At 41.9% G+C, this 27,778-nt stretch overlaps 1 protein-coding gene across 1 annotated transcript in view; it reads left to right on the forward strand.

The window, feature by feature from the left end:
- Window positions 1–18,532, forward strand: part of Fam91a1 (family with sequence similarity 91 member A1) — a 40,855-nt gene extending 22,323 nt beyond the window's left edge. Inside the window, exons 16-24 of the mRNA XM_057792063.1 lie at window positions 542–690; window positions 1,871–2,005; window positions 2,193–2,306; window positions 6,498–6,570; window positions 7,320–7,469; window positions 9,812–9,916; window positions 10,417–10,540; window positions 13,175–13,244; window positions 15,546–18,532. Coding sequence (XP_057648046.1) covers window positions 542–690; window positions 1,871–2,005; window positions 2,193–2,306; window positions 6,498–6,570; window positions 7,320–7,469; window positions 9,812–9,916; window positions 10,417–10,540; window positions 13,175–13,244; window positions 15,546–15,731 — 1,106 coding nt within the window. The 3' untranslated portion in view covers window positions 15,732–18,532. The remainder of the gene's footprint in view (window positions 1–541; window positions 691–1,870; window positions 2,006–2,192; window positions 2,307–6,497; window positions 6,571–7,319; window positions 7,470–9,811; window positions 9,917–10,416; window positions 10,541–13,174; window positions 13,245–15,545) is intronic.
- The last annotated feature ends 9,246 nt before the right edge of the window (window positions 18,533–27,778 follow it).

A 27,778-nucleotide genomic window follows, 5' to 3' on the forward strand; every position in this document is an offset into this window, starting at 1 on the left:
CGAGTGTGCAAATGAGTGGGTCTTTAATGCTCTTTTGTTTTCTTGAGACAGGGTTTCTCTGTAGTTTTGGAGCCTGTCCTGGACCTAGCTCTTGTAGACCAGGCTGGCCTTGAACTCACAGAGATCCATCTACCTTTGCCTCCTGAGTGCTGGGATTAAAAGCGTGCGCCACCACCACCTGGATGAGTCTTTGATTCTTATGCCTTTTCTTGGACTCTTTTTGTTCTTTTTGTCTTGTTCAATTCTGATGTGATAGATTTTGTTTTATCTTATTATATTTTATTTTGTTATGTTTTATTATTATCTCTTAGAAGCCCATTCTTTGCTACTGAGAGACAGAAAGGGGGTGGATGTAAATGGGAGATTTGGGGAGAAACTGGGAGGAATAGAAGGAGTGGGCACTAATACTATGTGAGGAAATAATCTATTTTCAATAAAAAGGAAAAAAACAAGTCTTACAGTAGTGATCAGCAGTTTATCTTCAACATTTTTGTTTCACATGGTCAAATCTTTATTCCCTGTGTGCTTAACTGTAACTTAGGTTTTCCCCTGGATCTCTTACGCTGCGAAAGCCTTCTTGGTTTGGACCCAGCGACTTGCAGCAGAGTTCTAAACAAAAATTACTCACTGCTTGTTTCCATGGCTCCTCTTACCAATGAGATCCGGCCAGTCAGCAGCTGCACCCCTCAGGTAATGAGTCACTTGAGGACCCAGATGGGAATGTCATTATTTTATGAGGAAACAGGTCAGTTTTCTGTTGTAAGATGCTGCCATAGTCAAGTTGTGAAGTGTAATTGGTAGATTTAGCTTGTGTATCACTAATTGACTTGTGACACATTAGATTAAAAATGTATCCATGTGAAGTATTTTAAGAGAACATTTTGAATGCTCCAGAAAGGTTGCATGAATTTAATTAGGAAAATAATCAGCTATTTCAGAATAATAGAGCTGTGATGCTTAAGTTAGCTGAGAAGAAAAGACAGACCTTGCAAGCTAAAACTTTGTAGTTAACCATAGAACTCGTCAGAATGGCTACTGGTCTTTGCTTTTGAAGATGTGTGTCTTTATATACTCAGCAAGGAAGATGTACCTGTAACATTTTCAGAGAGTGGAGGTCATGCTACTGTGCAGTAGTCCCTCCTGCCTGGATTCCTCAATGGGCGGGGCTCGGTGATAGAGAAGGGAGGAAGAAGTTTTGGTACCAAATTTGTTTTTGGTACCTGTGTGCTCTAGCTTCCTCAGATCATTCACTCCATGCCAAAATTTTGTTCTTGTGTTAACAACAATGGTCCTGGATTTGCTTTTAACCAACCTTTTATATAATTCTTTACACTCCCTTCTATTAACTCAGTGTGTTCACACAGTAGAAATCTGTGAACTGTTGGCACAAATGGGAAAATGGATGGAGGGGACATCATCCTGCTTCTGAAAACACCATGTGGTTGGTGATGAGGACTACTAATGTAATGTGGAGCTTATTTACCAGGCACTATTTTAAGCAGCTGCACAGTATCTTCATGTGGTGGCTATTCTCTTGTGCCTTTTGTAGATGGAGCAAGTGAGGTACTTTCAGAGTGCAAGGAACTTCACTAAGGTGCTGTGGCTGGAGGGATGACGCCTGGCCTCAGTCCGAGGCAGGCCACTCCAAAGTTCAGTCTGTCAACAGTGCAGTGATAGCGGTGTGTCTTCGTAATCCCAGTATGAAGAAAAATCTATTTTACTGGGTTAATTAGTGTTTATCTTCATAAGAAAATTATCATTAAAATATGTATGAAGCATTTGCTACTTAAAAGATTATACTTGGTCATTTTTGAAATTTGACTCTTTAGATAAGTATTATAGCTTTATCTTACCTATTTTATGATTATAGCATATTGGACCAGCTATCCCAGAAGTGAGTTCTGTCTGGTTTAAGTTGTATATTTACCATGTCACTGGGCAAGGACCACCATCTCTCTTATTGTCCAAAGGTACAAGACTTCGGAAACTGCCAGATATATTCCAGGTACGTGTGTGAGGTTTTTCTCCTCCTCTTGCGTTCCATTCTGTTCTGTTGAGGATTGAACCCAGGGCCTCATGCATGTTGGGAAAGCACTGTGAGCTGTGTTAAGGGAAAATAGAAATTGCTGGGCAGTATTAGGTCACTTTCTTAATTTTCCCCTTCTTTTAAAGTGCCATTTCTTATGTTATAGGGTTATGATCGGTTACTTATAACTTCTTGGGGCCATGATCCTGGGGTAGTTCCTACATCAAACGTGCTCACGATGCTGAATGATGCTTTAACACATTCTGCAGTGCTAATTCAGGTATGTTTTGTCTCGTTTGCAGCAAAGTAAATTTAGGTTTTTATCACTTATATCACACAGTCCGTGTGCAGCTAAATTGTAGTTAGATGACATTTACTTCAAAGTTGAGTTGCAAGGACTCGTGTGCAGGACCATTTTTGTGTAGGTAGTAGAGCAAAGTGGACAGTGAATTTGAACCCACACTTTAATTGAAGCTTCATTGTTCTACAACAATCTTTTGTTTTTTAAAAAGTACTTTATTGATATGTATTTCACATGGTATAATTAAGCAGTTTAAATTGTACAGTTCAGTGGATTTTAGTTTATTTGCAGATTTGTATAGCTGTCAACTCAATTTTAGAGTATTTTTATCCACTCAGAAATGAACCCTGTTCTGTTCATCTGTTTTTCACTCTAACCCCTGTCCCCCATTCTTCCTAAACCTAAATAACATTACTGTCTTTGCATTTGCATAGCTTCTTCTGTACATTTTATATATCTGGCCCATGATGTGCTGGATTTTGGACATGTTGGGGATCAGGTCATTGAAAATATTCTGAAATTCAAATAAGAGGCTGCAGGAGAGAGATGACTGACCTCTTAGCCTCAGCGTATGGGTGGTAGATGAATCCTTGAGAACATAAAATTAGGGAAAATGTGTGGTAGGGATGGTGAGAGGAGGTGACAAATGGTGGGATGTGCTGGACACGGACTTAAGTGAGACTGTCCAAAGTCACATCTCGGTTCCACTGCTGATTGCTGTCTCGAGCAAGGTAAATGACCTCTTTGAATTCCGATATGTAGCTGTCAGTCAGTTGGAGGTGATAGAAACCCCTGTCTTTCTCAGGTTGTTGAAGAAATTGCCTGAGATGGATAATTGGCATAAAGTGCTTTGCACTGTGCCTGACACAGGGCAGGCTGTGAGGATGTCATGTTTGGTGGTGATGAGGTGAGGCAGCTGTGAGCATTGCTTCCCTTCCTCTTTTGTTACCGTTGTGACTTACCACTCACTTCTTTGAGTGTTGTTTTCCTTATCTATGAAGTAAGCATGATTGCCAAGGTCCATTATACATGTAATATTTAATAAGTCAGGGCAAATAATAGATATTTTGCTGTTGTTGTTTTGGTATCATAGAATATGAATAGGAAAAGATGGGTTTGTTAGTTACTTTCCTCTTTGCTGCAATGAAGTACCAGGCCAAAGCAACCTGAAAAGGTTTGGTGTAGCTCACAGCTTGAAGGGAAGTGTGCTGCAGGGAGCTGTGGTAACAGGGGCAGGAGGTTGATCACACCACCCACTACCCCTAGTGGGAGGTGAGTGCTTGTTCTCATGGGGCGTGGCTTCCCATCCCAGTTAACCTCACTGATGTGCTCCCAAGGTCGTCTCCTTGGTCCTGTCAGACTGGTGATAGAAACTGTTGCTATAGGTAAACCACTTGCCGGTAAAGTGTCTTCACAAATTTTGCTCTTGCTAGAAAAGAACACCTCCTTTACAGAAAAATTTCCCTTGTTGAATTTTGAAAAATACTACAATTAAGATTTTTAATAAAACTACAGTTTTATTTACAACTCTATAGTTTTGAGTTAAATCATAAATATCTGTGGAATAGATGAGACGTCTGTCAGAATCACATTATAAACTGTCTAAATGAGTGTGCTTTCATAGTTAGTGTGCTTGCATAGGGAGTGTGATTTCTTGGATGTACCAGCCCTATCCCCTTCCTCTCTGTAGACTTTCCCTCTCCCTCCCACTTCCTTTTCTTCACTCTTCCTTTGTGTGCCATTTTGACAGGGTCTCACTTACATAGCCTGGGGTGGCCTTTTTAACTTGATGTGCACCTATTTTCTCTGCCTCCCAAATCTGGGATCACAGGTGTCTGCATCTGTTTTAGTTGCTTTTCTGTTGCTGTGATTAAACACACTGACCAAAAGCAACTTGGGGGAAGCAAGGGTTTATTTGGGTTACACTTCCAGGTCACAGCCCATCATTGAGGAAAGTCAGGGCAAGAACAAAAGCAGGAACCATAGGGAAACACTGAGTACTGACTTGCTCACTGTCTGTGCTCAGCAAGCTTTCTTACACAGTGGGCCGGGCCCGCCTACATCAGTTAGCAGTCAAGATAATGCCCCAGTTTGGTGGAGGCCGTCCTTCACTTGAGGTTTCTTTTCCAAGGTGACTTTATGTTGTGTCACCACGCTCAACTACATCAGTATTTCTTTAGTTTAAATAATAGGTCTCCTTTGAGGGTAAAAAAATGTATATGTCCCAAATATTTACTTAAATTCTCCATTATAATAATGCTGGATATATGTTAATATAAAATTAAAATTTTCATGTTTATTGTTCTTATGCCACTTTAAACTTTGGGAACTCAAGACAAAATTTTGAAACAAATAATTAATTGAATGTGATAGATGAATAATTTGTAATGTGAGGGAATGCATTTTTAAATAATATTTTTATTCTTTGAGAATCTCATAAATTTGAAGAGATTCATCTCCACCCGCACCTCCTCCTAATCCACCCCGCCTCCCTACCCACCCACTTCATATTCATTCTCGCTCTCTCCTGAACCCACCGAGTTCAGCTGTGTTGCTGACTACTCCCAGGCATGGGGCCTGCTCTGGAGTATGGTCTGTGTCACACCATTAAGCTAACTCTCTCCCCCTTAGCAGCAGCAAATGCCAACTGCCCTTCACCTAGGGGTGGGACTTCATGCTAGGATTTTTGTCTTCCTTGAATTTGATTAGGTTTCTTGCATGCTGTAACAGTTGCTGTGTTTTTATATCTGCACTGCCCTGTTGTGTAAGGAAAACACTGTTTCCTTGAAGTCATTCACCACCTCTGGCTCTTCCCAACCCCCTTTCCACATAGATCTCTGAAGGGAGGTGTGTAATATGTGTGTCCCACTTAGGGCTGAGCATCCAAAGTCTTTATTCTCTCACATTGGCTGGTTTAGAGTCTCCGTGTTACTGCTGTGAAGAAGTTGTTTCTGAGGGTTGGGAGATGCACTGATTTGTATGGATATGCATTAAAGTCAAAGGAGTTGTTTTGTTACTATTAATCATTTAGCAGAGTGATAGTTCTCTCCCAAAGTCTGTGACCTTGGCCTCTTGACCACATTCACAGTGCCAAGTATAGGTTCCATTTCATGAAGCAGGACTTAAACCCAATCAGAAAATGGTTGGTTATGCCCTAACATTTGTGACACTATTGGACCAGTGGGCAAGTCATTACTGTAACCCACAGTATTCACATCTGGGTGAGGGTGTTTTGGTGTGTAGCCCTTTCCAGTAGAGATGAAACTTCTGGGTCTGTACCCACTTGGGTTTTCAGTGCTCTATGATTTAAGTAAGTAGTATCTTCAGCAATAGGTCTCATGTCAGTTTCTAGAGGGTAACCAAGAGCATTGGTGGTAACTTGTTATATTTTGGGATCTGTGGGACTCCATTAGCCAAGAACTCAGAAAGAAGTAACTCATTTCTGGTTCTGGAGATGAGGGGACTGTACCCCAACAGAGGAAATGAGTTTTAAATGTTTTAAGTCACTTACACTTCAGTGATAAAGCAGTAAAGATGCACAGAGAAAAGTCGCTTTCCTTTTCATCCTCTCTACCTACTTTCCAGATCTCTTCTTTCAGATAAGATGATTCCTTTATCTTCAGCTGTATCCGATGCGCGGATGCAAGCTAGATGTTCCCTGTACTTCTTTGTTTGGTGATTTGAGATCCAGTTGAGATTGTAGGGAGTTCTCCTTTCCTTTTTGCAGCTGAACTGAAAATATATACCATAATTTTAACCAGTCCTCTGTTGTGAGGCATTTTGGTTGCTCTGGTATATGTAATTATTAGCAAGTGTCTCTGGAAGCCTATCCTTTCCTTGTAGGAGTTTGAGTTTTGTATCCCACTTAGAGTCTTTGTCTTCCTGTTTTCCTCAGAACTGTGGCTGAGCTATGAGCATGCACTTCAGTTCTCACTTGGCTCAGGCCTGTCTGGTTTGCCTGTTAGTTAGCCTTCTTATTCCTTTTTCTTTTCATATTCTGTTTGAAAAATACGGTCCAAGAAGTGAAAAATACAAGATTGCCAAAGGCATCTCAATAAAATATCATTGTAGAATGTGCCATGATGTGGCACAACTTTATTTATTGTCTTCAGTTATTAGAAATGTTGGTTTCTCATACACCTTTCCACGTGCATTTCTTTCTGTTTGTAGGGACATGGTTTGCATGGGGTAGGAGAAATTGTCCATATACCGTTTCCATTTGATGAAGCAGAGCTGCAAGGAGGTACCTTTTGATTTCTATCCGTTTGACTTTATCATTATTCCTGACAATAATTGGAAACTGACAGGAAGTGTGTTCTTAAAGTTTTTAAATTCTGTGTTTTTACCACTTTGCCTTTAAAGAGTTGGCAGAAGGTAGTTTTCAGTTGTGTGAGTTTCTGCCAATGAACTGTTAGTCAGTTAGAATCTTTGAAAGGCCCATGTGCCTTAGAGATGAAGAGAGTAAGCACATAATTTTCTAGGGGAAGATTTTCTATATGTGGAACCTTTTAGTCGTTTTCTTTTATTGTTGGTTTATTTAGAGACTGGGAGAGAAGACAAGCTACCAGGTACAATTTATGCTTGGAGAGTTTAACACACATTCTTTTCAGAGTACTCGAGGCAAAGTTTATGCTGTGTGCACGTGGTTCTATGTGTGTGTGTGTGTGCGCGCGCGCGCGCACATGCATAGATGACCTTGTTCTCTAGTCCTCCAGTTCTCTAAATTCTAAGGACAAAATTTTAGTTTTGAAGATGCCAGACACTGACATTAAGATCTTTTGTTTTACAAAAGCTCAAGAACTGATTAGTGGGAGCTTGTGTGGCATCTTGATGAAATGTTTACAGAAAACAGCTATCTTATGTTTCTTCATTGGAATTGGTCTTATTTAATGTTTAAAAAATAGTTCAAAAATAGTAAAATATGCATTAGTTTTTTGGTGTTATGTTGTATGATAAAGCTTCATTAATGTATTGCTATTGGTTTGTTCCTAGAGTTTACCCGTGCCAGTATGGGTGTTCATAAAGCACTGCAGATTTTGAGGAACAAAGTGGACTTACAACATTTCTGTGGCTATGTCACCATGTTGAATGCTTCTAGCCAGCTCACAAGTAGAAAGCTCAGTGACGCTTCTGATGAGAGAGGTCAGTCACTGTTTGGGTCTCTGGATAAAACAACTGGGTTTGAGTTTAGCACGGTCTTTATGTGTAAACCACAGCAAACCTGTGGAAATGTTGAGTTACTTAATAGTTTTCATAAGGAGATAAGAACATGACCTTGTGTGGGATACAGAAAGGTTGTTGGCTCAGCCTTTTACCGTTGCCTCTATATTCATAGACATCGAATCAACTTAGCTTTAGGAAGTGATGATTTTAAAACATTTCCAAAATAGGCTTAATAATTTACAGATTCCACAAATTAAACTTTGGAAATGACTCTTATATTCATTTCTGTCTCCTATGTTTTTGAAAACAAGTTACGTGTGCGTGTGTGTGTGTGCGTGCACTATAGCTGGGGGAAGCTAGAAGAGAATGTCGGTTCCTGTGGAATCAGAGTTGAAGGCAATTATGAGTCTATGTAGGTGCTGGGACTCTAACCCAGGTCAGATCCTAGTAGCTGGCATTTTTCTTGGGACTATGTACCTGGGTTTACTTACCTTTCTCTTCAGCCCCTCTTCTTTTTCAGTTCTCAGTTGAGTCTGAATCTTGATAAGCACACATTGCAACTATTTCCCGTGTAGTTTTTCTTCCTTCTTCTGTCTCTAGATCGTCCTGCATGTCCATAGCAGATCAGCTCTTGCTAGCAGTTGTTTCTGCTCTGGATGGTGGTGTGTGTATAGCTTTGCCATGGTGCCAGCTCTCATCACCGACCCTGGAAGTATCAAGTGACTGTCACTGGTTGACTATATTCGTGATTCTTTCAGTTTAAAATCCCAAGGAAGTGTGGTTAGTGGTCAGCCAGTGTCTCCTTTAGAGTTTCGGGTGGGTGTACTACAGTTCAGTTTTTAAAGTCATTTATTCCACAGATGTTTAAACAGCAATTAACTGTTTTAAGTTCTGAAATCATTTGATTTTTTAAGTTTAATTTTAGTTCAAAGAGTAAACCCTGACTAGGGAAAATTAATGAATCTGCCTGTATTGCATAGTTAAAAGCTGAGAGGGTGGGACTGCTTGGCGTACACATGGGAGACAGAGAAGGCTATCTCAACCTCGAGCCGTGGGGAATGCATCTTAAAGAAGGCAGAGTTTGAACTGAACTTTGAAAAGTGAGAAGTTAGTCAAAAGGTGATTGCTGTTTTTGTTGTTGTTGTTGTTGTTGTTTGTTTGTTTTTGTTGTTGTTTTAAGGGAATTAGGAAGCAGAAAATAGTGTGGTTCCTTTTAGCTGAAAGAGGGGAGTTGTTGGTGAATAGATGAGTACAGGAGGTCGCTAGGGATCTCATTGCTGAAGGATAGAGGGATTCAGAAAAGAAGTTTGAAGGATATTTAGACTGTGTTTCTGGGCATGATGGCTTTAGGGATAAAGGAAGTAGAAGTCTGAACTTGTGTTCTGCTTTGTGACTTTGGATTTTTGAGGTCATAGTTGATTTTACCCTTGGGAAAATTTACACATTTGGTAAGATACTTAGTATTGATGGCTATCAAGAGCAGCACTGGGTAAGATACTTAGTATTGGTGGCTATCAAGAGCGGCACTGGGTAAGATACTTAGTATTGGTGGCTATCAAGAGCAGCACTGGGTAAGATACTTAGTATTGGTAGCTATCAAGAGCGGCACTGGGTAAGATACTTAGTATTGGTGGCTATCAAGAGTGTCACTGGGTAAGATACTTAGTATTGGTGGCTATCAAGAGCAGCACTGGGTAAGATACTTAGTATTGGTGGCTATCAAGAGCGGCACTGGGTAAGATACTTAGTATTGGTGGCTATCAAGAGTGTCACTGGGTAAGATACTTAGTATTGGTGGCTATCAAGAGCAGCACTGGGTAAGATACTTAGTATTGGTGGCTATCAAGAGCGGCACTGGGTAAGATACTTAGTATTGGTGGCTATCAAGAGCGGCACTGGGTAAGGTACTTAGTATTGATGGCTATCAAGAGTGTCACTGGGTATCAGTCACATCCTTTTCACACTCACAAACTCTCTCTGGATGTTTATTAGATGTCTACCGCTTAAGCCAAAGATGAATCATATTTTTAACCTATTTTTCATTTTTAAAATCATTCAATGAGGAGGGATAAAGAGTAAATGGTATCTGTGTAACATAACATTTGGTCGCAACTCTATATAGATTATGTGGCTCACTGTGGAGAGCTGTTGTGTCTTGGACTGCCCTTAACAGATTTTTCTTTTTCTTCTTTTAATTTTACTTTTTTATTGTTTGATAATTGATTTTTTTTTATTTTTCTGTCATCATTTCTTTGAGTTCTCTTTGTATTGACTTCTGCTGAGTACTAGAATCCTCAGTGTTATATCCTTTAAATTATCAGGCGAACCTGATTTGGCTTCTGGTTCAGATGTAAATGGGAGTACAGAGTCATTTGAAATGGTCATTGAGGAAGCTACTACAGATTCAGCAATAAAACAAAACTCTGGTAAGATGTTAAAAATCTTCTGCAACTTTATTAGGTGTCTTTCTGGAGCTTAACTTTTCTGCTAAACTATTTGTGTGTTGTTTTATTATTTTTAGTGGAGTTTTGTGTTAATGTGATACTTCTAAGAAACATGTTCATACATTTAGAATAATTGAAATAATATATAATAGTTATAGCTGAGAACAGTGACTGCAGTTTTATTATTTTTATGATAAATACTCAGATTCATTTTATCATCTTGTCCTCTTATATCCCTTTTGAGCAAATGATTATCTGGAACATTTAATGAAAAGCTATGTATCTTTTCCCCAGACATATGTACATAATCAAAAGACATTCTCTTCCACTTTGAGATTGATGACCCTGTTTAAGTCCATCCCTGGTCGAATTCACTAGTGGGTGCCACGAGGGTAGGAGGGCTCTAGGAGGCTCAGTTTAGAAGACCTTGCTGCTCATACAGGATATGTAAGTATATAATTTTCAGTCTGTGTTGTTTTTAGGAATCACAGCTGAAGCAGATTGGGTTCCTCTTGAGCTGTGTTTTGGGATTCCGTTGTTCAGTTCTGAATTAAACCGAAAAGTTTGTCAGAAAATAGCAACACATGGCCTTTGCAGAAAAGAGAGGTAAGGGGTCATCTTCTCCATCTTAGTTTTTAGGCTGCCGTCTCTGTTTCTCTAGCTTGAATCTTTGTTAATCCAAACATTGTCTTAGGATTTCAATTACTGTGAAGAGACACCATGACCATAGCAACTTTTCCAAAGGAAAACATTTATTTAATTGGGTGGCTTACTGTTCAGAGGTTCAGTCCATTATCGTCATGGTGGGACATGGCAACATGCAGGTAGACATGGTGCTGGGGAAGACAACTGAGAGTTCTACATCTTTATATGCGGGTAACAGGAAGTGGTCTGACTCAATGGGTATAGCTTGAGCATAGGAGACTTCAAAGCCCACCCCCACAGTGACATACTTCTTCCAACAAGGCCACACCTACTCCAGCTAACTTATGTTAGAATTCTGGTGACTTTCTAATTTTTTTTTGTCTATCTTATATGTTGTTTTAATATATATATATATATATATATATATATATATATATATATATATTTAATATATTGTTTTGCTTTTCAGAGATGGTAGGCAGGTTTTTACCTTCATGGCAGCTCTAGCTATAGGGAGTGGCTCCTGAGGCAATGAAGGAAAGAGTCGCTGAGCCCAGTTGTCACAAAGGGTGGTTTGGAAGAGAGATACTCATAAAGTCCTCTTTTTTTAAACTTAGGAAAACAAAGTTAGCCAGCAGATAAATTAGTTGACTTATAAAGTAAAAGAGTGTTCAACTGATAATGTCAACAACCATTCTCTAAAATAGCATGTAAAAATAAAAGTATAAATACTAGTTTGGGGCTGAGACCCGTCTGATACTTATTCTCTGCACCCACAAATTTTGGCATGCACTACTATTTCTGGGAAGAGAAACTTCTGCGATTTTAAGGCTGGGTGCAGCATATGTCTGTGGGTATAAGAGCATCTTGACACTGCCTGTTTGCTAAGCAGTAGTCACTCTTCTCTGAGACCTGTACTTTCTTCTGCCGTGGTTTTTGATCAGATTTATAGTAACCAAATTTATAGCTCTGAAGGGTCAAGGAATGTTGAAGAAGAGAACTGAATATAAAATATCATCTTTTGGGCAAGGCAGCCATTGTAATCACAATTGATGGCAGATCATTTTAGATATCTGCACTGTTTTTGTAAAAGGATGAACCCATCAACAGTCAAGCATAAATGGAAGAGGAGCAGAGAGGGTCCCACCCTTCACTGTTGGACTGTTGACTGCTGATAGATTCAGGGAGAGGGAAACATTGCCTTCGTTGTGTACCAACTGGTGGGCCTCCAGGCTCCAGCGTTTAGTTACAATTCAGTGGTTACACAGATGGCCTTAGGTAAACTAATGAGTCACCAAAGTCATGAAATTGGGAAAGGAACAGGTAGGGATTGAGAGAGGATTGATAAAGATGGAAAGGAGATAAGAGTGATAGGGAGGAAGGTATGAGTAGAGAGTAATCAGAGTGCATATATATATTCCAATAACAACCATGTTTCTAAAAGCGTAAGTACTTTTTAAGTATGAAACTTCAAGATTGTCACTCTAATTTGTACTAATTCACATATCTGGAAAGTTATGTATGGGTAAGTTGTGTTAAATGTGTCAGAGACTTAAGCTTGTTTTATTTAATATTTGTATGTTTAAATAGCTTAAATGTTTTAACAGTTTAAATAGTTCTTTTGGAAAAAATAACTTCTGTCTTGGTCACTGTTCCATTTGCTGTGAAGAGACACCATGAGCACAGCAGCTCTTATAAAGGAAAACATTTAATTGAGGGCTGGCTTACAGTTTCAGAGGCTTAGTCCATTGTGCTCATGGCAGGGAGCGCGGTTGCAGTCACAGTGCTGGAGAAGTGGACGGGAGGAGCATCCTGGTGAACCCACCTGCAGTGACACACTTCAACAGCTCCTCATCTTCTTCCCCTTTCACATTGCTTACCATTCTAATTGATGCTCTGAACCTGGGAGGTGGACAGAAGTCTCATGCAATAGCCAGCTTTATTCAGAGCATCAGACAGTTTGTACTCTGCGGATTAAGAATCACACGTAAAGTTTTCATGAGCTCAAGCTGTATACAATCACAAGGACAAGCTGCATGTGGCAAAACATGTTTTTCCATAGAGACGTATAAACTAATGAGCCAGCTATAATAAATGATCTACAGTAAACTGTTGGCCACACCTGGGAGGGGCACAGAAGCACATTCCAAGAGCAGTTCTGTGTTTTAAGGAAACTGAGGTCACAAGACCTGTGTTTGTGTTCTTGGAGTTTTCTCACAGTGACTCCTCGGACTGCGATTTCATTCTTGGACCTTGTTCTGACACAAACAATGCCACTCCCTGGTGACTATTTAAGTATATGAATGATATGGGGCCATTCTTACTCAAACCACCACATAAACTTATATTTTAACTTAGATTTAAAGTATGATATTTTATTTCAAAATGGCCTCCTTTGTATATAGAGCTAGCTCCTATTAAAACGTAAAAATTTTTGATATAAAGCATCACAGTTACTTAAACAACTTTGTGGCTTTATTGCATTGCATATTCATACATAAATTACTTAAAATGACAAAATTTAACTTGTAAAAGTTTACTTTTCATCATTATATTTAGTTAAAAATATTTTTCTCTCTTTTTTTTTTTTTTTAGCCTTCAAAGTCTCTTGCATTCCAGTAGAAAGCTCTCTCTACAAGTCCTTAACTTTGTTCACTCATTCCAGGTAACACAATCCAAAACATGCAAATAGTGTTTATATAGAGCTTTATAACATGTGGAAAGTTTTTTGTTTTGTTTTGTTTTTGGTTGTTTGATTTTGAGTCCCCTAAGTAACAAGATATGTAATCAGCATGATTTAAGACGTTAACTAAGATGAGCCATGTTTTCCATTGTTCTAATAAAAACAAAAGAGGGCGATTTTGGGCCTCAAGAGGTCCCATGTGAGGCTCGGTGTAACTTCCTGAGCCGAGCTCGAGTTTGGTGACCTTTCTCTGGCCATAACTTCTACATATAAGTGGCTCAGCACAGCCCGACCTAAACCCACCTCTGCCCAGCCACTCTTAACGTGGCAGGATATTGTTGGCCCTTATTCCTTACTCCACCTCTCCCCATCCCAAGAGTCCCACCCCCATCTCAGCCCTATATAAGTTTCTGCCTGATGCAATAAAAACGAGATCCTGCTTCACTGCGTGGGGGCGGGGGGGCGTTGTGCAAGTTAAGGTCAATGGTGTGGAGAAAAAGGATATCCTAGACTTTATAGATTCATAAATAAAATTGGAGAATAGAATATTTCTGTTCAGAATATCTGATTCAACAGTTTGAAGTCAATATTGTTGACTGATGTTTTCTGTCCTGCCCGGTTCTCGAAATCGTTAAGTCCCAATGAAATCACACAGAAGTCTACATTAGTTATAGACTGATTGGCCCATTAGCTCAGTCTTCTTATTAACTCTTATAACATATATTAGCCCATTATTCTTGTCTATGCTAGCCACGTGGCTCGGTACCTCATTCGGCGAGGCAGTCACATCTTCTGTGGCTGGGTAAAGGACTGCAGAAAGCTTTCCTCTTCCCAGAATTCTCCTGTTCTCATTGACCCGCCTCTCTTTCTGTCTAGTTGTCCCACCTAAACTTCCTGCCTGGCTACTGACCAACCAGCATTTATTTAAAATAGAATTGACAGAATACAGACCACGGTCCCACACCACACTATTTTAGAGTTTTTTTTTCCATTCATTCATTCATTCAATACTTGAGTCTACCCTATGCCAGGCCCTTTACCAAGTGTCAAGGAATCTGATGTGAAAGACATTAGTGAAGCATGTGGTATTTTGTAGGCTCAGCCAAACATTAATGTTTGTAAGTAATTATAGATTTCAGTCTGTGCTTTGAGGGAGCTGTACTCTGATAGGATCTGAAGGAGGCCCTGACCTTAAAAGATAAGTGTGTAAACTGAAGGCTGTGGGGCAGAAGAGAATGTTACAGACAGACAGGAGGTGCAGACAGACAGACAGGAGGTGCAGAGACCCTAGTGTCAGGACAGCGCTAGCACACAGGAGCGAAAGGCAACCGGATGGTAGAAGCACCCTAAAAAGGGAAGTGACAGCAGGTGAGGTTGAAGAGGGGGGCCTTCCAGAGCTTGTGGAAGAGCTTGTGTTTATATCAAATGCCAAGAGCCATGGCCAAACGCTGGTGAAAGGAGAGACTATTTGGGCAGGCTTGTAACTGTGTGCTGGTGTTGGAGAGGCACAGGCTAGAGGCAGGGTCAGTCAGATGCCTGAGGAAGATGTGCTGTGACTTTTCACTAAAAAGTGCGTGTGCTCCTAGTGAAGGGCTGTGTACTATACATGAACCATCACACCAGTTATACAGAAGTATAACGTAAGGATTCATAGACAGTGGTGACGTTCTGAGATTCTCCATACTGTGCACCACTTTGGAATCCACTAGCCTTGGCTATGGTAAATGCTGAATCATTGAACTTTGTTCTGAAGATAGATTTATAAAACTTGATGAATTAAATAAAAGAAATGATGAGGGAAAGTCAAGACTGATTCTCATGCTTGTTTAGCCAGAGGAGTTGAATGGGAAAGGCTGGGGAAGAAGTGGGGGGTGAGCCTGGTAAGAGTGTGAGGGAGGACACGTTAGAACTGTGGTCGGATACTAGGCGTGCTTGGGAACGTGGGTCTGAACATGTTCATCTGGGAAGCCTGTTCAGGTGTGGAGTGTGGTGACAGAATTTTTATTGGCCTCCTGTTAGGTGACACTTTGGTCTAGGTCCAGTTGCTGAGAACTAATTCCCCCCCACCCCCCATCATCTCATAAGCCGTTTCTGATTGTTTTAAAAGCACTTATTGTAAGTGCTTGTCATTTTTGCACGTTAATATCTGCCATTGTTTTTGGTTGATCTCTCTGCCTTCCCTAGTACTTTACATGCTATGAACATTTCTCGGGTAATTGGGTCCATGTATTTTTCATCTGTTCTGTTTCTTCGCTAAAACTAAACGTGAACTTGGATTTTTAGGAAGGTGCTTCAGCTCTGGATCTTCACTCGGAGCCCGGCTTCCCAAGTGTGCTTTCACAGTCATCCTGTGCCGATATGGGAGTTCCACTTCCCGCCAAAAACTTAATCTTTAAAGATGGCATCTTATCGGAGTGGAGCGGACGCTCCCCTTCCTCCCTTCTCATCGCTAATCTCCGTCTGCAGTGATTCGATTACACCACTTAGTGCTCACACGTTCTGCCTGTTTCCTTTCTTAATGTCGGCTTTACAGTGTCAGCCACCGAGAGCGTCCTGCTGCTGCGGCGTGGGCCGTGTTCACTGGTAGGAAATGCTCAGAATGTGCGCCTGTCTTCTGAAGCCGTGGTGTCGTACACCTTACTGCAGCAACGTGCTTTTCAGCAGCCAGCTCCGTATTTTTACCTTGAGACAATCTGCATTTCTTTTATAAAACTAAGGATATACTTTATAGGCTTTAGGTGACTGTTATGTTTATAAGCAGTCACTATGAATATTGCAGTGGTAGTTTTATATGTTAGTTTCTCAGACATAAACCTGGTTTAATTTTATATTTTGTTACCTACACTAAGGGGATCACAGGAGGAGTCAGAACTCTTCTTCTGACAGGCTTCTTGATTCTTGAGGTAGTCACGCTGGAGAGGGGCAAGCGTCCAGCAGTGAGAGGTCAATACCAGGGCAGTAAGGGTTCCTGTGGATGTCTATAAATCATGTATGCCAAGTGAACATGATTGAGTCATGCATAGTGACTCCTAGTCAGCATAGTGGTGTGAACTTAACTGACTCTTCATTGACATCTCATGAAAAGCTTTGAAAAACATTCTATTTTTAAAAGATGTTTGTATGTGGACTTCTGTTGTCACTCAACTTTGGGCTTTATATTTTCATGGAGTCTATGGAAAAACAGAATTTATTTTCCACTGTAGTTGAGGCTGTTGCATGTCTCATTTTGTCTTGTAGCTTTACTAATGAACTGTTAGACTTTGATTTCAAAGCAAGGGTTGGGATTGGGAGTTGCACAGTAGCAGCAGTGCTGTCTTTGGGCTCAGCTCCATGGGAAGGCGATTCTGCATACATAGCACCTGGACCCAAACCTGGGACACAGTTCTGGGACAGTGGGGAAGCACTGACTAGCTTCATGTGCTTCTTCAGGAGTTAGTTCTTTTAGTGTCTCAGATGTCAGACTATGTGGAACCACACATGTAGACTTTTCAGGTCACCTTCCTTGGGTTGTGCAGTGTTAATTGAACTCCCCCTAGAGGGTGCCTGTTAGCTTGCTGGTGTGAAACTAACCAAGCTAACTGGTCAAGCAGTGTACCTGCAACACTCAAAGCATTAGACTGTTTGAGAATGTTTGAGCCTAACAGTTTTGCTGATGGCTTTTGTTATTTATGCAACTGAAATTTGTGTATTTAACAAACTTCTGGAAGTATATGCCTTTCTTGAAACTGTTAAAGTGGCCATGTATTTAATACCATGGCCTATCTATCTGTAGAATTGAATATTTTGGACCAGGTTACTTGTAGCACAGTTAGTGCTGTGTTTGGGGTAAATGCAGTAATGTTTAGTTTTCTACTTTGTCTTGTATAAGGTAGAACTCTGTATGTCGTGTTTGTCGGTAGAAGGAAAAGTACATAGTAATATTAAAATGATTTCTACGACTGTGAATCACTCGTTTATTTTTCCAATAACTGATACTGTACATTCCTAGTGCTGCTGGTTATATGTGTGTGTGTGTGACTTTGCCAGCTTCAACTGCAAGGTGAGAGTATTTCTTTTGATCAGGGCTTTGTAATCTCATTTGCTTTGTTTGAGTTTCCTGTAGGTATTTATCCTTGTATTAGCAGTCGAACGCCAACTCTACTGACATGTACACTAATAAAGAATTGAACAGTTGTAGTTACGACAATGAGTCCAGTTATTGCTGAGTTTATAGCTTAAAATATGGGAGTGATTTGCTGCTATAATTCCTTTGCGAAACACTGAAGGAAGAGATGGAACCTAACCATGATCATGAACTTCAGGGACAGTTCTGAAAAGATACGTTTCATCTCTAGTTTCTTGTATGAATGGGGAGAGTGAAACCGTCAGGTTCCCAACTGATGTCCCCTCTCTCATGAGGGAATTCTTTGCATTTTTAGAGCAGCTAAGATGCTGTGAGTGTTTGTGCTTTGCTTTATGAATATGACCTGTTCCACTCATGTTAGCTCGTGCAGAGATAGATACCTCTGTGAAGTTGATTAAAAATAAATAAATATACATAGACTTTGTTTTTTGCCAAAGAAAATGGATAGAGGTTGTATCTTGTTACTCTGCAAATGTTTAATTTCATTTGGCTTTGTACCCCCCTCCTTTCCATGTCTTACCCTTACTGTAACTTGAACAAAGCAAGCAAACATTTAGAAACCAAGAGAAAAGAGCTGCTAATATCAAAAAGGGCATACAGTTTAAGTGGGGCCCAGTTTCACCTCACAGATGTGTCTAAAGAAGTTAGGGGCAGTTAATTCTTAGAACAGCGATTCTCAACCTATGGGTCATGACCCCTTCCCAGAGGTCACATATCCGATATTTACATTACAGTTTATAACAGTAGCAAAATTACAGTTCTGAAGTAGCAACAAGAGTAATTGTGTAGTTGTGGGTCACTACAACATGAGGAACTGTATTAAAGGGTCACAACTAGGACGGTTGAGAACCACTGCCTTAGAGCCTTTCTTGTTTAAAATATGTAACCAGATGGTTTGTGTTTGCTTGAGGGAAGTGATTTCTCTTCCTGGGTGTTTTGTTTTCTCTGCTATTCACCTTTCATTTTTTATGTTCAGTGTTTCAAATACACTTTGTATTAAAGGATTTTAAAGTACCAAAACTGTAACTCAATACAGTGGATTGTTTTCTGTTATGATGTTAATATTATACAATAAAATTGTATAAAGTCTTGTCAATTTGATTATTGACACAAATAACATGTTTACAAATAAACTGTGGTGTTGATCAAGTTATGGAGAGTGTCTAATTTTTTGAGACTTTTGTTTTTAATATTAAATAAACTTGTGCTTTTCAGCCTGACTTTCCTGTACTTTTTCAACTAACTTTTAAATGGCCTAATATCAGATTTCCAGGGAAATTGCCAGGCCATGGATGTTCATGTCTCTGTGCTGGCTAGTTTTGTGTCATTTGGGAAAGGGGAACCTCAGTTGAGAAAATGCCCCCACCAGATTGGCCTGTGAGCACATCTGTGGGAACATTTTCTAATTAGTGATTGATGTAGGTGGACCGAGCTTACCGTGGGTGGTGCCACCCTGGCCTGGTGGTCCTTGCTGCTGTGACAACACAGGCCATTGCTGCGGGAAGCAGGGAAGGAACTCTTACAAGGCAGGAGCTAATACAGGGTCGGCGGAGTGCTGCTTACTGGCCTGCTCCTAGAAGCTTACTCAGCTTGCTTTCTATACCAAAGATCTGAGAAGAGCTGGGGGATTGAGTACCATAAAACACATGAGATTCTCAGCTGATAAAAATGTTTAAAATTACAAAAAAAGAAAAAAGAAAAGTTTGCATAGAGCATAGGTTCCCTGTCTTACTCCAGTCTCTGGTTCAGTTTCTCTAAAGTATCCCAGCGAGATGATGGAGTGTTTAGATTTGCTTTTTTTTTTTTTTTTTTTTTTTTTTTTACTACCAGATCTCTCTGCTCAGCAAAGCCATCTGCCAGTTGCGAATAATCTTTCATCTTCATGTCCAGTGATTTGGGTTGCAAGCCTCTTAGGTTTTTCATGGATTATTTGTTTCTCATCTCTGTGATTTTAGTGGCTTCCTGCCGTGAGCAAAAACTCATTGTTCTCCAATCAGAACTCTTACAGCCTTGTATTTTATTAAGGTGCATGCGCAAAGTAGAACGCTCATTCCGCTTTGACCGTCGTCAGTGTTTAGCCCTCCCGGTTAATGCAGACAAAGCATATATATTATTTATATATGCGTGAGCAAAAGTTCTGTCCCCTACCAATAGATTCTAAGGTAAAACCTGGATACTATACAATCTATCCCATAATTTAGACTATTACTAAATTGCTGGGAGCAATGGTTCCCACAGCTAGAAATGACACATGTACCCCACCTAAACCACCACCACTGACATAACAATAGAATTGAAGTCTGCCAAAAAATCAGTCTAAAGCATGGAATAAGAGATAGTCACGTTTAAAGGGATGGGAAAAATTTAAATTATCAGATATGTTTGTGTACCAAGAAAATGCAAAGATGAATGAAACAAGATTAGAAATAAGACTGGAATGACTTACAACTTGTTTTATTATGAATATCATGAGAAAAGAATTCTAAATTATTTTTTAGACCTTTAGTTGACACATAAAATGTAAAACATACATATTAATAGAATCTCATTTATTTAGTGTTGATATTTGTGGGCAGTACCCAATGCATATGTGTGACTAACACCAGTCTTAAGCATCATGCGAAAAACTTTTGGGGAAGGGGCTGTGCAGAGGTATTTCTAAATATATCTTTTAAATTCTTTGAGAATTTTATACATATATACACACATACAATGTACTTTGTTCATATGTGCTTCCTACTCCCCACCCTCTAGCACCTGTTGTCTTTTTTTAAAATTCCCCATGGATCTCCATTTGTGTTGCGCATCACTCACGGGTGTGAGGCCATCCATTGGTGCATAACTGACATCCTGGGTACTGTACCCCTAAGGAAATGGACTGTCCTTCCCTCAGCAGCCAACCCACAACTGTCATTAACTCTCAGCTGGGGGTGGGGGCTGTGAATGCCTCTCTCTGTGCAGGAATGCTGACTGCCATGATCTTGTGCTGGCCTTAGGCAGACAGCCATTGTGAATTCAGGGGTGCGTGAGGTGGTCCCATCATGTCCAGAAGACACTGTTTGGTCCTATTCTACCTCTGGATCTTAGAATCTTTCCACCACCTTCTTCCATAATGTCCCATGAGCTGTGAGTGTGTGTGTGTGATTCTTAATGTGTGTGAGCCTTTGTGTGTGTGTGAACCTTTGTGTGTGTGTGAACCTGTGTGTGTGTGAACCTGTGTGTGTGTGTGTGTGATACAGATGTTCTATTTACGGATGAGCACTCCACACACATTTATTTTTTGCACTTGGACAAGTGAGTTTTGTGTTAATCACCATCCACTCACAGAGAAGCATCTCTGCTAACTTCTAAGAGATGCACCAATCTATGGTACAGAGATACATACTTAGAGGATAGCTAGATGCCATGTTCACTTAACAAAATAATAGTTCATCCCTGGGGCATATGAGTTCCCTAGCCATGGATTTTTGGTCAGATTTACAGCATCAAATATGAGTTTCCTCCTGTGGAGTGGACCTTAAATCCAACCACAACGTGGTTTATTATCTCCGTAAGGTCTCTGCTGCTATTGCTTCCATGTGTATGTCTGTGTCAGGCTGGTCTTTATTGTAGCTCACGTGTTCACAGCGGGGTGAGACTGCTGATGGCATTCACCCCCAGCAGCCTACATAACACTTCTGGTATGATGTTTTCAGCAATAGGATCTTACCATCAAGTTGTGGTAAACAACCAAGAGCAATGGCAAAATAGGCTGTGCTGTTTGGGCAGCAGTTGTGGAATGGGGGTAGGAGGGCATGGTCTCTGGGACACCCCTGACATGGTACGAACTTTCAATGTCCTCTCTTCTGGTCTTTCTCTTTAAATGTTTTTGTTTCATGTGTATATATGTACTCCTGAGTATATTTGTGTGTGCCCTATGTGTACAGTGTTCATGGAGGCTAGAAGAAGGCATTGGATCCCTTGAATTGGAGTTACAGGCAGTTGTAAGCTACCCAGTGTGGGTGCTGCAAACTGAATTTGGGTCGTCGTAAGAGCAGCAAGTGCACTTAGCCATGGAGCCGTCTCTCTAACGTTTGTGGTAGGCCATAAGGCTAGCTGCCAACTTTTTCCAGTTGCTGTCCTGCCTAGACCATGGGAGAATCACATGCTCTATTATGTGATTGGACTGGGTCCTATGACTCATCTGGCCAAGGGTCGATAGATTTAATGGTATCCATTCTGGAAAGATCCATCTACATCTCCTGTTTTCTAGTGAAGCGGCTAACATTTAAGATGGAGGGCTCCATCACCCTGGGCGCCTGCAATGACTAGGCCTACCTTCCCCTGGTCTGTGATGGACATGTATCTAGTGGGCCTCATACAGTGTCATGGAAAAGAGTTCCCACACAGATGTGAAGATTAGTCAGTCTTTCCTCCCTTTCCACACATGCATTGTGACGCCCGACATCCTTATATGTACCAACCGAAATAGGGTAGCACAGCAGACAGATTGAAGACGTGGATGAGAACTCGGCTGATCACGAACATGGAGAGCAATGCTGTTCCTTGCAGCCAGTTTCCTATGTGTCGGGTAAAAGTAACTACTTTTGTAAAATATGTTCACATGAAGTAAGGTTGTTGTAATTTGAGCTGAACTAATAAGTAGACATTTACTTTTCTTCATTTTTATTCTCCAATGCAGTCAATATCAATAAATGTAATACATTAAAAAAACTCCTTAACATTTTCAGAAACGTGTGTGTATGTGTGTCCTTGTGTGGAGGTCTGAGGACAACTTCCAAGGTTCAGTTCTTTTCACCATGTGGATCCTGGGCATTGGGCTTAGGTCATCAGGCTTGGCGGCAGGCACCTTTACCACCCAGCTATCTTGCCAGAACAATGTATTTAAAGCTCTCTGAGCTTGAGAACTGACTACCAACCTTCCTAAGTGTGATTAGGGAGATAGATGTTTAAAAAGTGCCACCAGCTGTAGCCTGTATAATCATTTAAAGTATTTCTATTTTAGGAAATAGTTTTGAATTAGTCTTTCTTTTCTGCCCTGACATTCAGTGTAGTCAACTGGAAACTACTGGAAGAAAAAAAGAAGAAGAAGATGTCAAGCAAATTCACTGCTCAGAGATAAAACAGAGGGCTTTCCTGGCAGGCTTTCCCACTCATTTTCCACACACTTACACAGCATGGGCACAGCTCAGCACTTTAGTTTGTGTGAGCCTGGGCTCAAGCTGGTCTTCATTTCGCAGAATTAAAGGATGCAGTTCAAAAGACTTAAGGAACGTTTTCATATGTTTAATATGTGCTCTGACATGCGCTTTAATCATTTCCCTGTGTAGTCGGTGAGCGTCAGGCAAATACATTGTCTCAAAAGATCTTGATAAAAATCTTTAGTGACACACCAATATCAATGGAATAAAGCAAAAGTTGCTTGTTATGAAATTAAGCTCACGGGCAGATGGCTCAAATCAAACCACCGGATGAAATTAGGATGAATATTTCTTTCTTTCTGATTCAAGGTCTGGCTGTATAGTCCAGGCTGGCCTCCTGCCTCAGGCTATAGAGCGTGAGAATGACCCAATTGTAGGATGCAAAGCCAGGGAATGGGGCCGCCCACAGTGGGCAGGGTCTTCTATGTCAGTTAATACAATCAAGACAGTCATCCACAGATACTCCCCCAGACTGACCTGATCTAGACAATAGTGCATTGAGATTCTCAAGTGATTCTAGATTGGGTCAAGTGGACCATTAAAGCCAGCCAGCACACCTGTGGTTTTTCTCCTGGCGTGTGAGGAAAGATCAGCGCTTCATAGCATGTTAGGAGTCCTTTCACGTGTCTTGTTGCTTTTGTTTTGCCCATCCGAAACCATGAGTGCTTTTCATTTTCCAAACAGGCTTCTACTCAGCCCCTGGCAGAATCCCCAGCAGCTGTTTGTGCAGTGTTTGCTCTCTGTCCTTTGAACATCACTGCAGGAAAACCAGACGCCAGGAGGGCATGGCAAGCCAGGGAAACTTTTCTTTACTTCATCTCTCAATGTTGGATAGCTGGGTTGTAAAAGGCCTTTGTCCTGCTCCCTGGCACTGTGTCCTTGAGCTGCTGTGAGCTTGGGAAGCTTGGGGAGTTCTCCAGGCTGTGTCTTCCAAGGCAATCTCTTCTCTCCCCGTGGGTGGCAGTGTTTCGCTTTTTCTATCCTTGTTCCTAGTAGGAAATTGCCTATGTTTTCTTTTCAAAAGGATAAGCAGGGTTTGCTAACACTTCTCTTTGGTTCCCCACCCCCACTGTTGTTAACTTTTGTTGTGTTCACTTGGAAAACAATATCGAGAGCATCAGGATTCATAGCCTAGGCTGCTTCTGAATACGTTTCTGAGAGCCAAGGTTCCAGTATGGAAGACAATACAGCCTTCTCGGAAGGCGGCTGGAATGTGTTTGGGTGGCAGTCATGGAGGCGACTCACACTCCTGGGGCCTCCTCGCAAGCCTGCTTCCTCTTGCCCCCACGTGTGCTCCGGGGTTCCATCCTCTTGTCCTCAGCTCAGGTCACGTGATGAGAGTTGTGAGTCTGTGTGAAGTGGAGGGGATATGCCATCTCAATTTGATGTCTTATGTTTTAGTTAGAATTTGAAGATGTACTTCGGTGTTGGGGAGTGTGTGGCAAAAGAGACCCAGATGCCAAGGACTGGGTGCAAATAGTTCATTATGGAGGTGTCTTTACGATGAACGTTGAGTGGGGGAAGGGAGGAGGAAACCCCGTTAAGAGTGGATAAGGAAGAGGGTCCCCGAATACTCCCCTAGGAAGTTTCAGGGTCACCTGAGTCTTGCCCCTCTGAGTAGCAGGGACCTGGCAGTTCCTTCCTTACCCTCTCCCCCTCTTTGTGGCTGAGTTGCTCCAACAGGTGTTAACAGTAGCATTTTTACCGGTCCTGCCAGCAGGCTGAGCATCCTTCCTAGCCAGAAGAGAGGTCACGGGAGGGTCACAGGCACATAGAACTGCAGGTGACTTTTGGGTGGGTCATAGGAATATGAAGGGTGGTAGGGGTGCAGGCATATGGTAGAGGATAGGCATGCTGTGGTTTCCATGGTCCTGGACGTGTGTGTGCACTGGACTGGCCTGCAGATCGTCTCTCTTTGTGGTCTGACTCTTGTACCCATAGCCTCGTGCTAGGCAACTGGCAACTTCTGGGGACAAGTGATAGAAATCCCGTTCTTTCTCCCTACCTACTTCATCTTCTGTGTCCGTGTTGTTCTCTCTTCCCAAAGGCCAAGTCTGCTTTCCTAGAAGCCCCAGTGAAGAAGTAAGTTTGGGCCTCTGTACCTGAACTTTGGGCAGAGTGATGAGGTGATCTGATTGGTTATCCTGAGTCATGTGGCCCTGCAATGGACAGGTATGTCAGAACCAATGGAATCTTTTTTTTTTTTTAATTAAAAAAATAAAGAAAAACCTTCTCTCCCACTGGTGTGTGTGTGTGTGTGTGTATAAGTATGCGTGTGGTGGGGGACTATAGAGTCCAGAAGATGGCGCCATATACCTTGGAACTAGAGTTGTGTTTGCAGGATGTCTGGCTTGTTACGTGGCTGCTGGGATCCTGACAACCAGCCTTCATGATTGGGCAGCAAGCACTAACTGCTGGACCATCTCTCCAATGCCCACCGGCTCTTTCTGTGGGATTATTGGAAGCAAAAGAAACAAATCTGAATCCTCTGTAGCTCAAGCAAGAGTCATCAAAACTGGAGAAGGAGCTCACTAAGTCCTCTGTGGGCTGTGCACCAGGGGAGTTCATGTATTTTACAGGGGCCTTGGCAGGCAGTGAAGAGCTTGCTCTTTGTTCCCAGGGTGCACAGTGATGATCTCAAATTTCAAGGCATAACCAGGGAAGGAAACCCAGAGACCACTTTTCTCAGTGATGGATCTGCAGGGCTGATCCCTGAGTCTTGCCAGTGCTCTGTGCCTCCTGCAGGGGGCAAAAGGTGCAACAATGGAGGACAGGACACATGGCTGCTCTGCAAGTGTTGACTAGCAAGGGGAAGACAGCCATACCGCGTGGGACTGGACTCTGGGAGCAGCAAGTGCCTGGGCTTGGCAGCTGGCATTAACACAGTTACTGGCTAAACACATGAACTTGGAGGCTAAGACAAAAGACCTCAGGGGGCCATAGAAGGTGTGTTGGGGCCCTGAGCCCATGTTGTGGAAGGAATATCAATTTAAGACCATCCTTTAGAATCTAAAGACTTGGCCTTGAAGCCCAGAGAGTGAATGTGGAACCATTCAGAGCAGGCCTAGGAAGTGGGGAGAAGAGGAAATAGGAAAGGGAGAAGAAGGAAGGGAAAGGGGTGGGGGAAAGAAAAGAGGGAATGAGAAAGAAGGGGGAGAGGAAGGGGATTAGAACAGAGAAGGGGGCTGTGTATTCTGATGTCCTGCCAATGCTTTGGTCTCGAGTGTTTGTTTCTAAGGTCCCTGATCACTTGGCTCCTTGTCTTAATTCTCAGTGAAGGTGTTTGTGTTGTACATTAATGTGTGTCCCCAGCCTAAGACACGATTGACACTGGCAGGATGTGGAAGGGCGTCTGCTCGCTGCCCATCTCTTTCTGGGCTGGCTAGTTGGTGGGGTGGATGTACCAGGAGTATGGTACTGAATCTCACAAACCCAAGGCCCAGCTGGTGAGCCCCTATCCTCAGACCACCTGTGCATGTGGACGGTCAGCTGACCCATCTCACCTTCCGCTACCGAATCCGTCTGTCCCTGTTGCTATGGAGACTTATTTGGGTTGATGCCAATCTATCTGGATCTTTAAATCTACAAGGGACAGAGACCAAAGCTGGCTAACCCAAGCATCAAAAACCGAGGAAAGCAAAATCTCTAAATGTCACTGAGACCCCAGGAAGGTAGAGCCGGGCTCGAAGGCCACATAGTCAAGGGTTCATTTTGAATTATACTATGTTCCTTTCACACTTGAAATCGCCCTTCTGACTCCATCAGCACCATAGCAGAATCCCTGTCCTGGTCCCTGCTGGGGTCTGGTAACACTTGTGCCTCTCCCACCCCCTTCTGTGGGTGGATCATGGGGTCCCTGCTTCTCCTATCCAAGGAACAAGCTAGTGCATATAACATCACCCTTTGAAGGGCTTTCTGCAGAAAGCAGGGTGGAGACTTGCGGGTTGGGGCGGCAAACAGAGTCTTTCAGTGCGAGAGCTGCTATCTCTATGGGGATATGGGCATGAGGTTCATGAAAAACAAGCATTGGTTTTGCTTTTGTTTTTACTTCAGGGTCGATCTAAACATTTATATCCAGCTGCTTTTGTTTTATAACCACCGATAGGAACTTGACTTCAGTGGTAAGCCTGCGGATATCAAGTCAGCGACAGCTCTTTTAATCTGAGTGTGCAATTGCGCAAGGAACAGACGCCAAGTGAACTCAGAACGATGTATCCCCAGGCAGCAGCAGGTCATCCAGGTGCAGAAAGGTCCTGTGGAATCCGCTCATGGTAAATGGTGGGAAAGACAGCTGTCTGCACAACTGAATGACCCCAAAGGGCAGGGAGCCTCCTGCCCATTCCCCATGGAATGAGCAGCAGCACCTTTCCCACACAGCAACATTGTCTGTCACAGGCAGTGAGTGCTGCTGGGTTGGAGTTTATGGTTTTATAGACCTGCTGGTATCGATTTGTTAATGCATTGGTTCAAAACCTGTTGAAGAATTGTCAGCATGAGGATTTCATGTCCGCATGTTTCAGGAACATCACAATAAAACAAAACATTGAATACATCACATAATAAAAATAAAAAGAAGACTGCATTAACTCCAAGAGCCCCAGAGACTTCTCCGCTAGGAAGGGACGTGGATAGACAGTGTTTGAGTGTGCAGAGCAGTGAGTTGGTGCAGGATCAAGGTGAGAGCAGGTGGGCCTGAAGAACAGAGGGAAAGAAGTGGGCCAGAGTTCTGTGTGCAGGATTGACTTGAGTTAAAAACACCACAAATTCAATGAATAGCTATTGTGGAATGTAAACACAAATCCTGCCTGGCACGAGTGAATGAGTGGATGGCTGACCTCAGGAAGTAGTAGATGATGAGACTTCAGGAAGTAGATGACGAGTGCTGTTGAACCTGCTGGACCACACAAAGCCACTGACCTATGAGGACTTGGTGGCATTAGGACAATTACCTAGAGAAGAAAAATATCAGTGACAAAATGAGACAGTAGATGAATATGATTTGAATATTAAAAGATTCTAAGTAGCTGTGGGGGGGTGAGGAGAGTGGATGTATTTGTGTTAGTCTGGGGCTGTCATAACAAGACTCCAGTCTTCATAACTTAAACAGCATGTGATAGTGCTGGCTCTCCTACTGGTTTATAGAGGCTGATGCTATTACTGTCTCTGTGCAGGACTTTCGAGATAGACATATA

This window comes from Chionomys nivalis, chromosome 17 (assembly GCF_950005125.1).
Source record: "Chionomys nivalis chromosome 17, mChiNiv1.1, whole genome shotgun sequence".
Lineage (NCBI taxonomy): Eukaryota > Metazoa > Chordata > Mammalia > Rodentia > Cricetidae > Chionomys > Chionomys nivalis.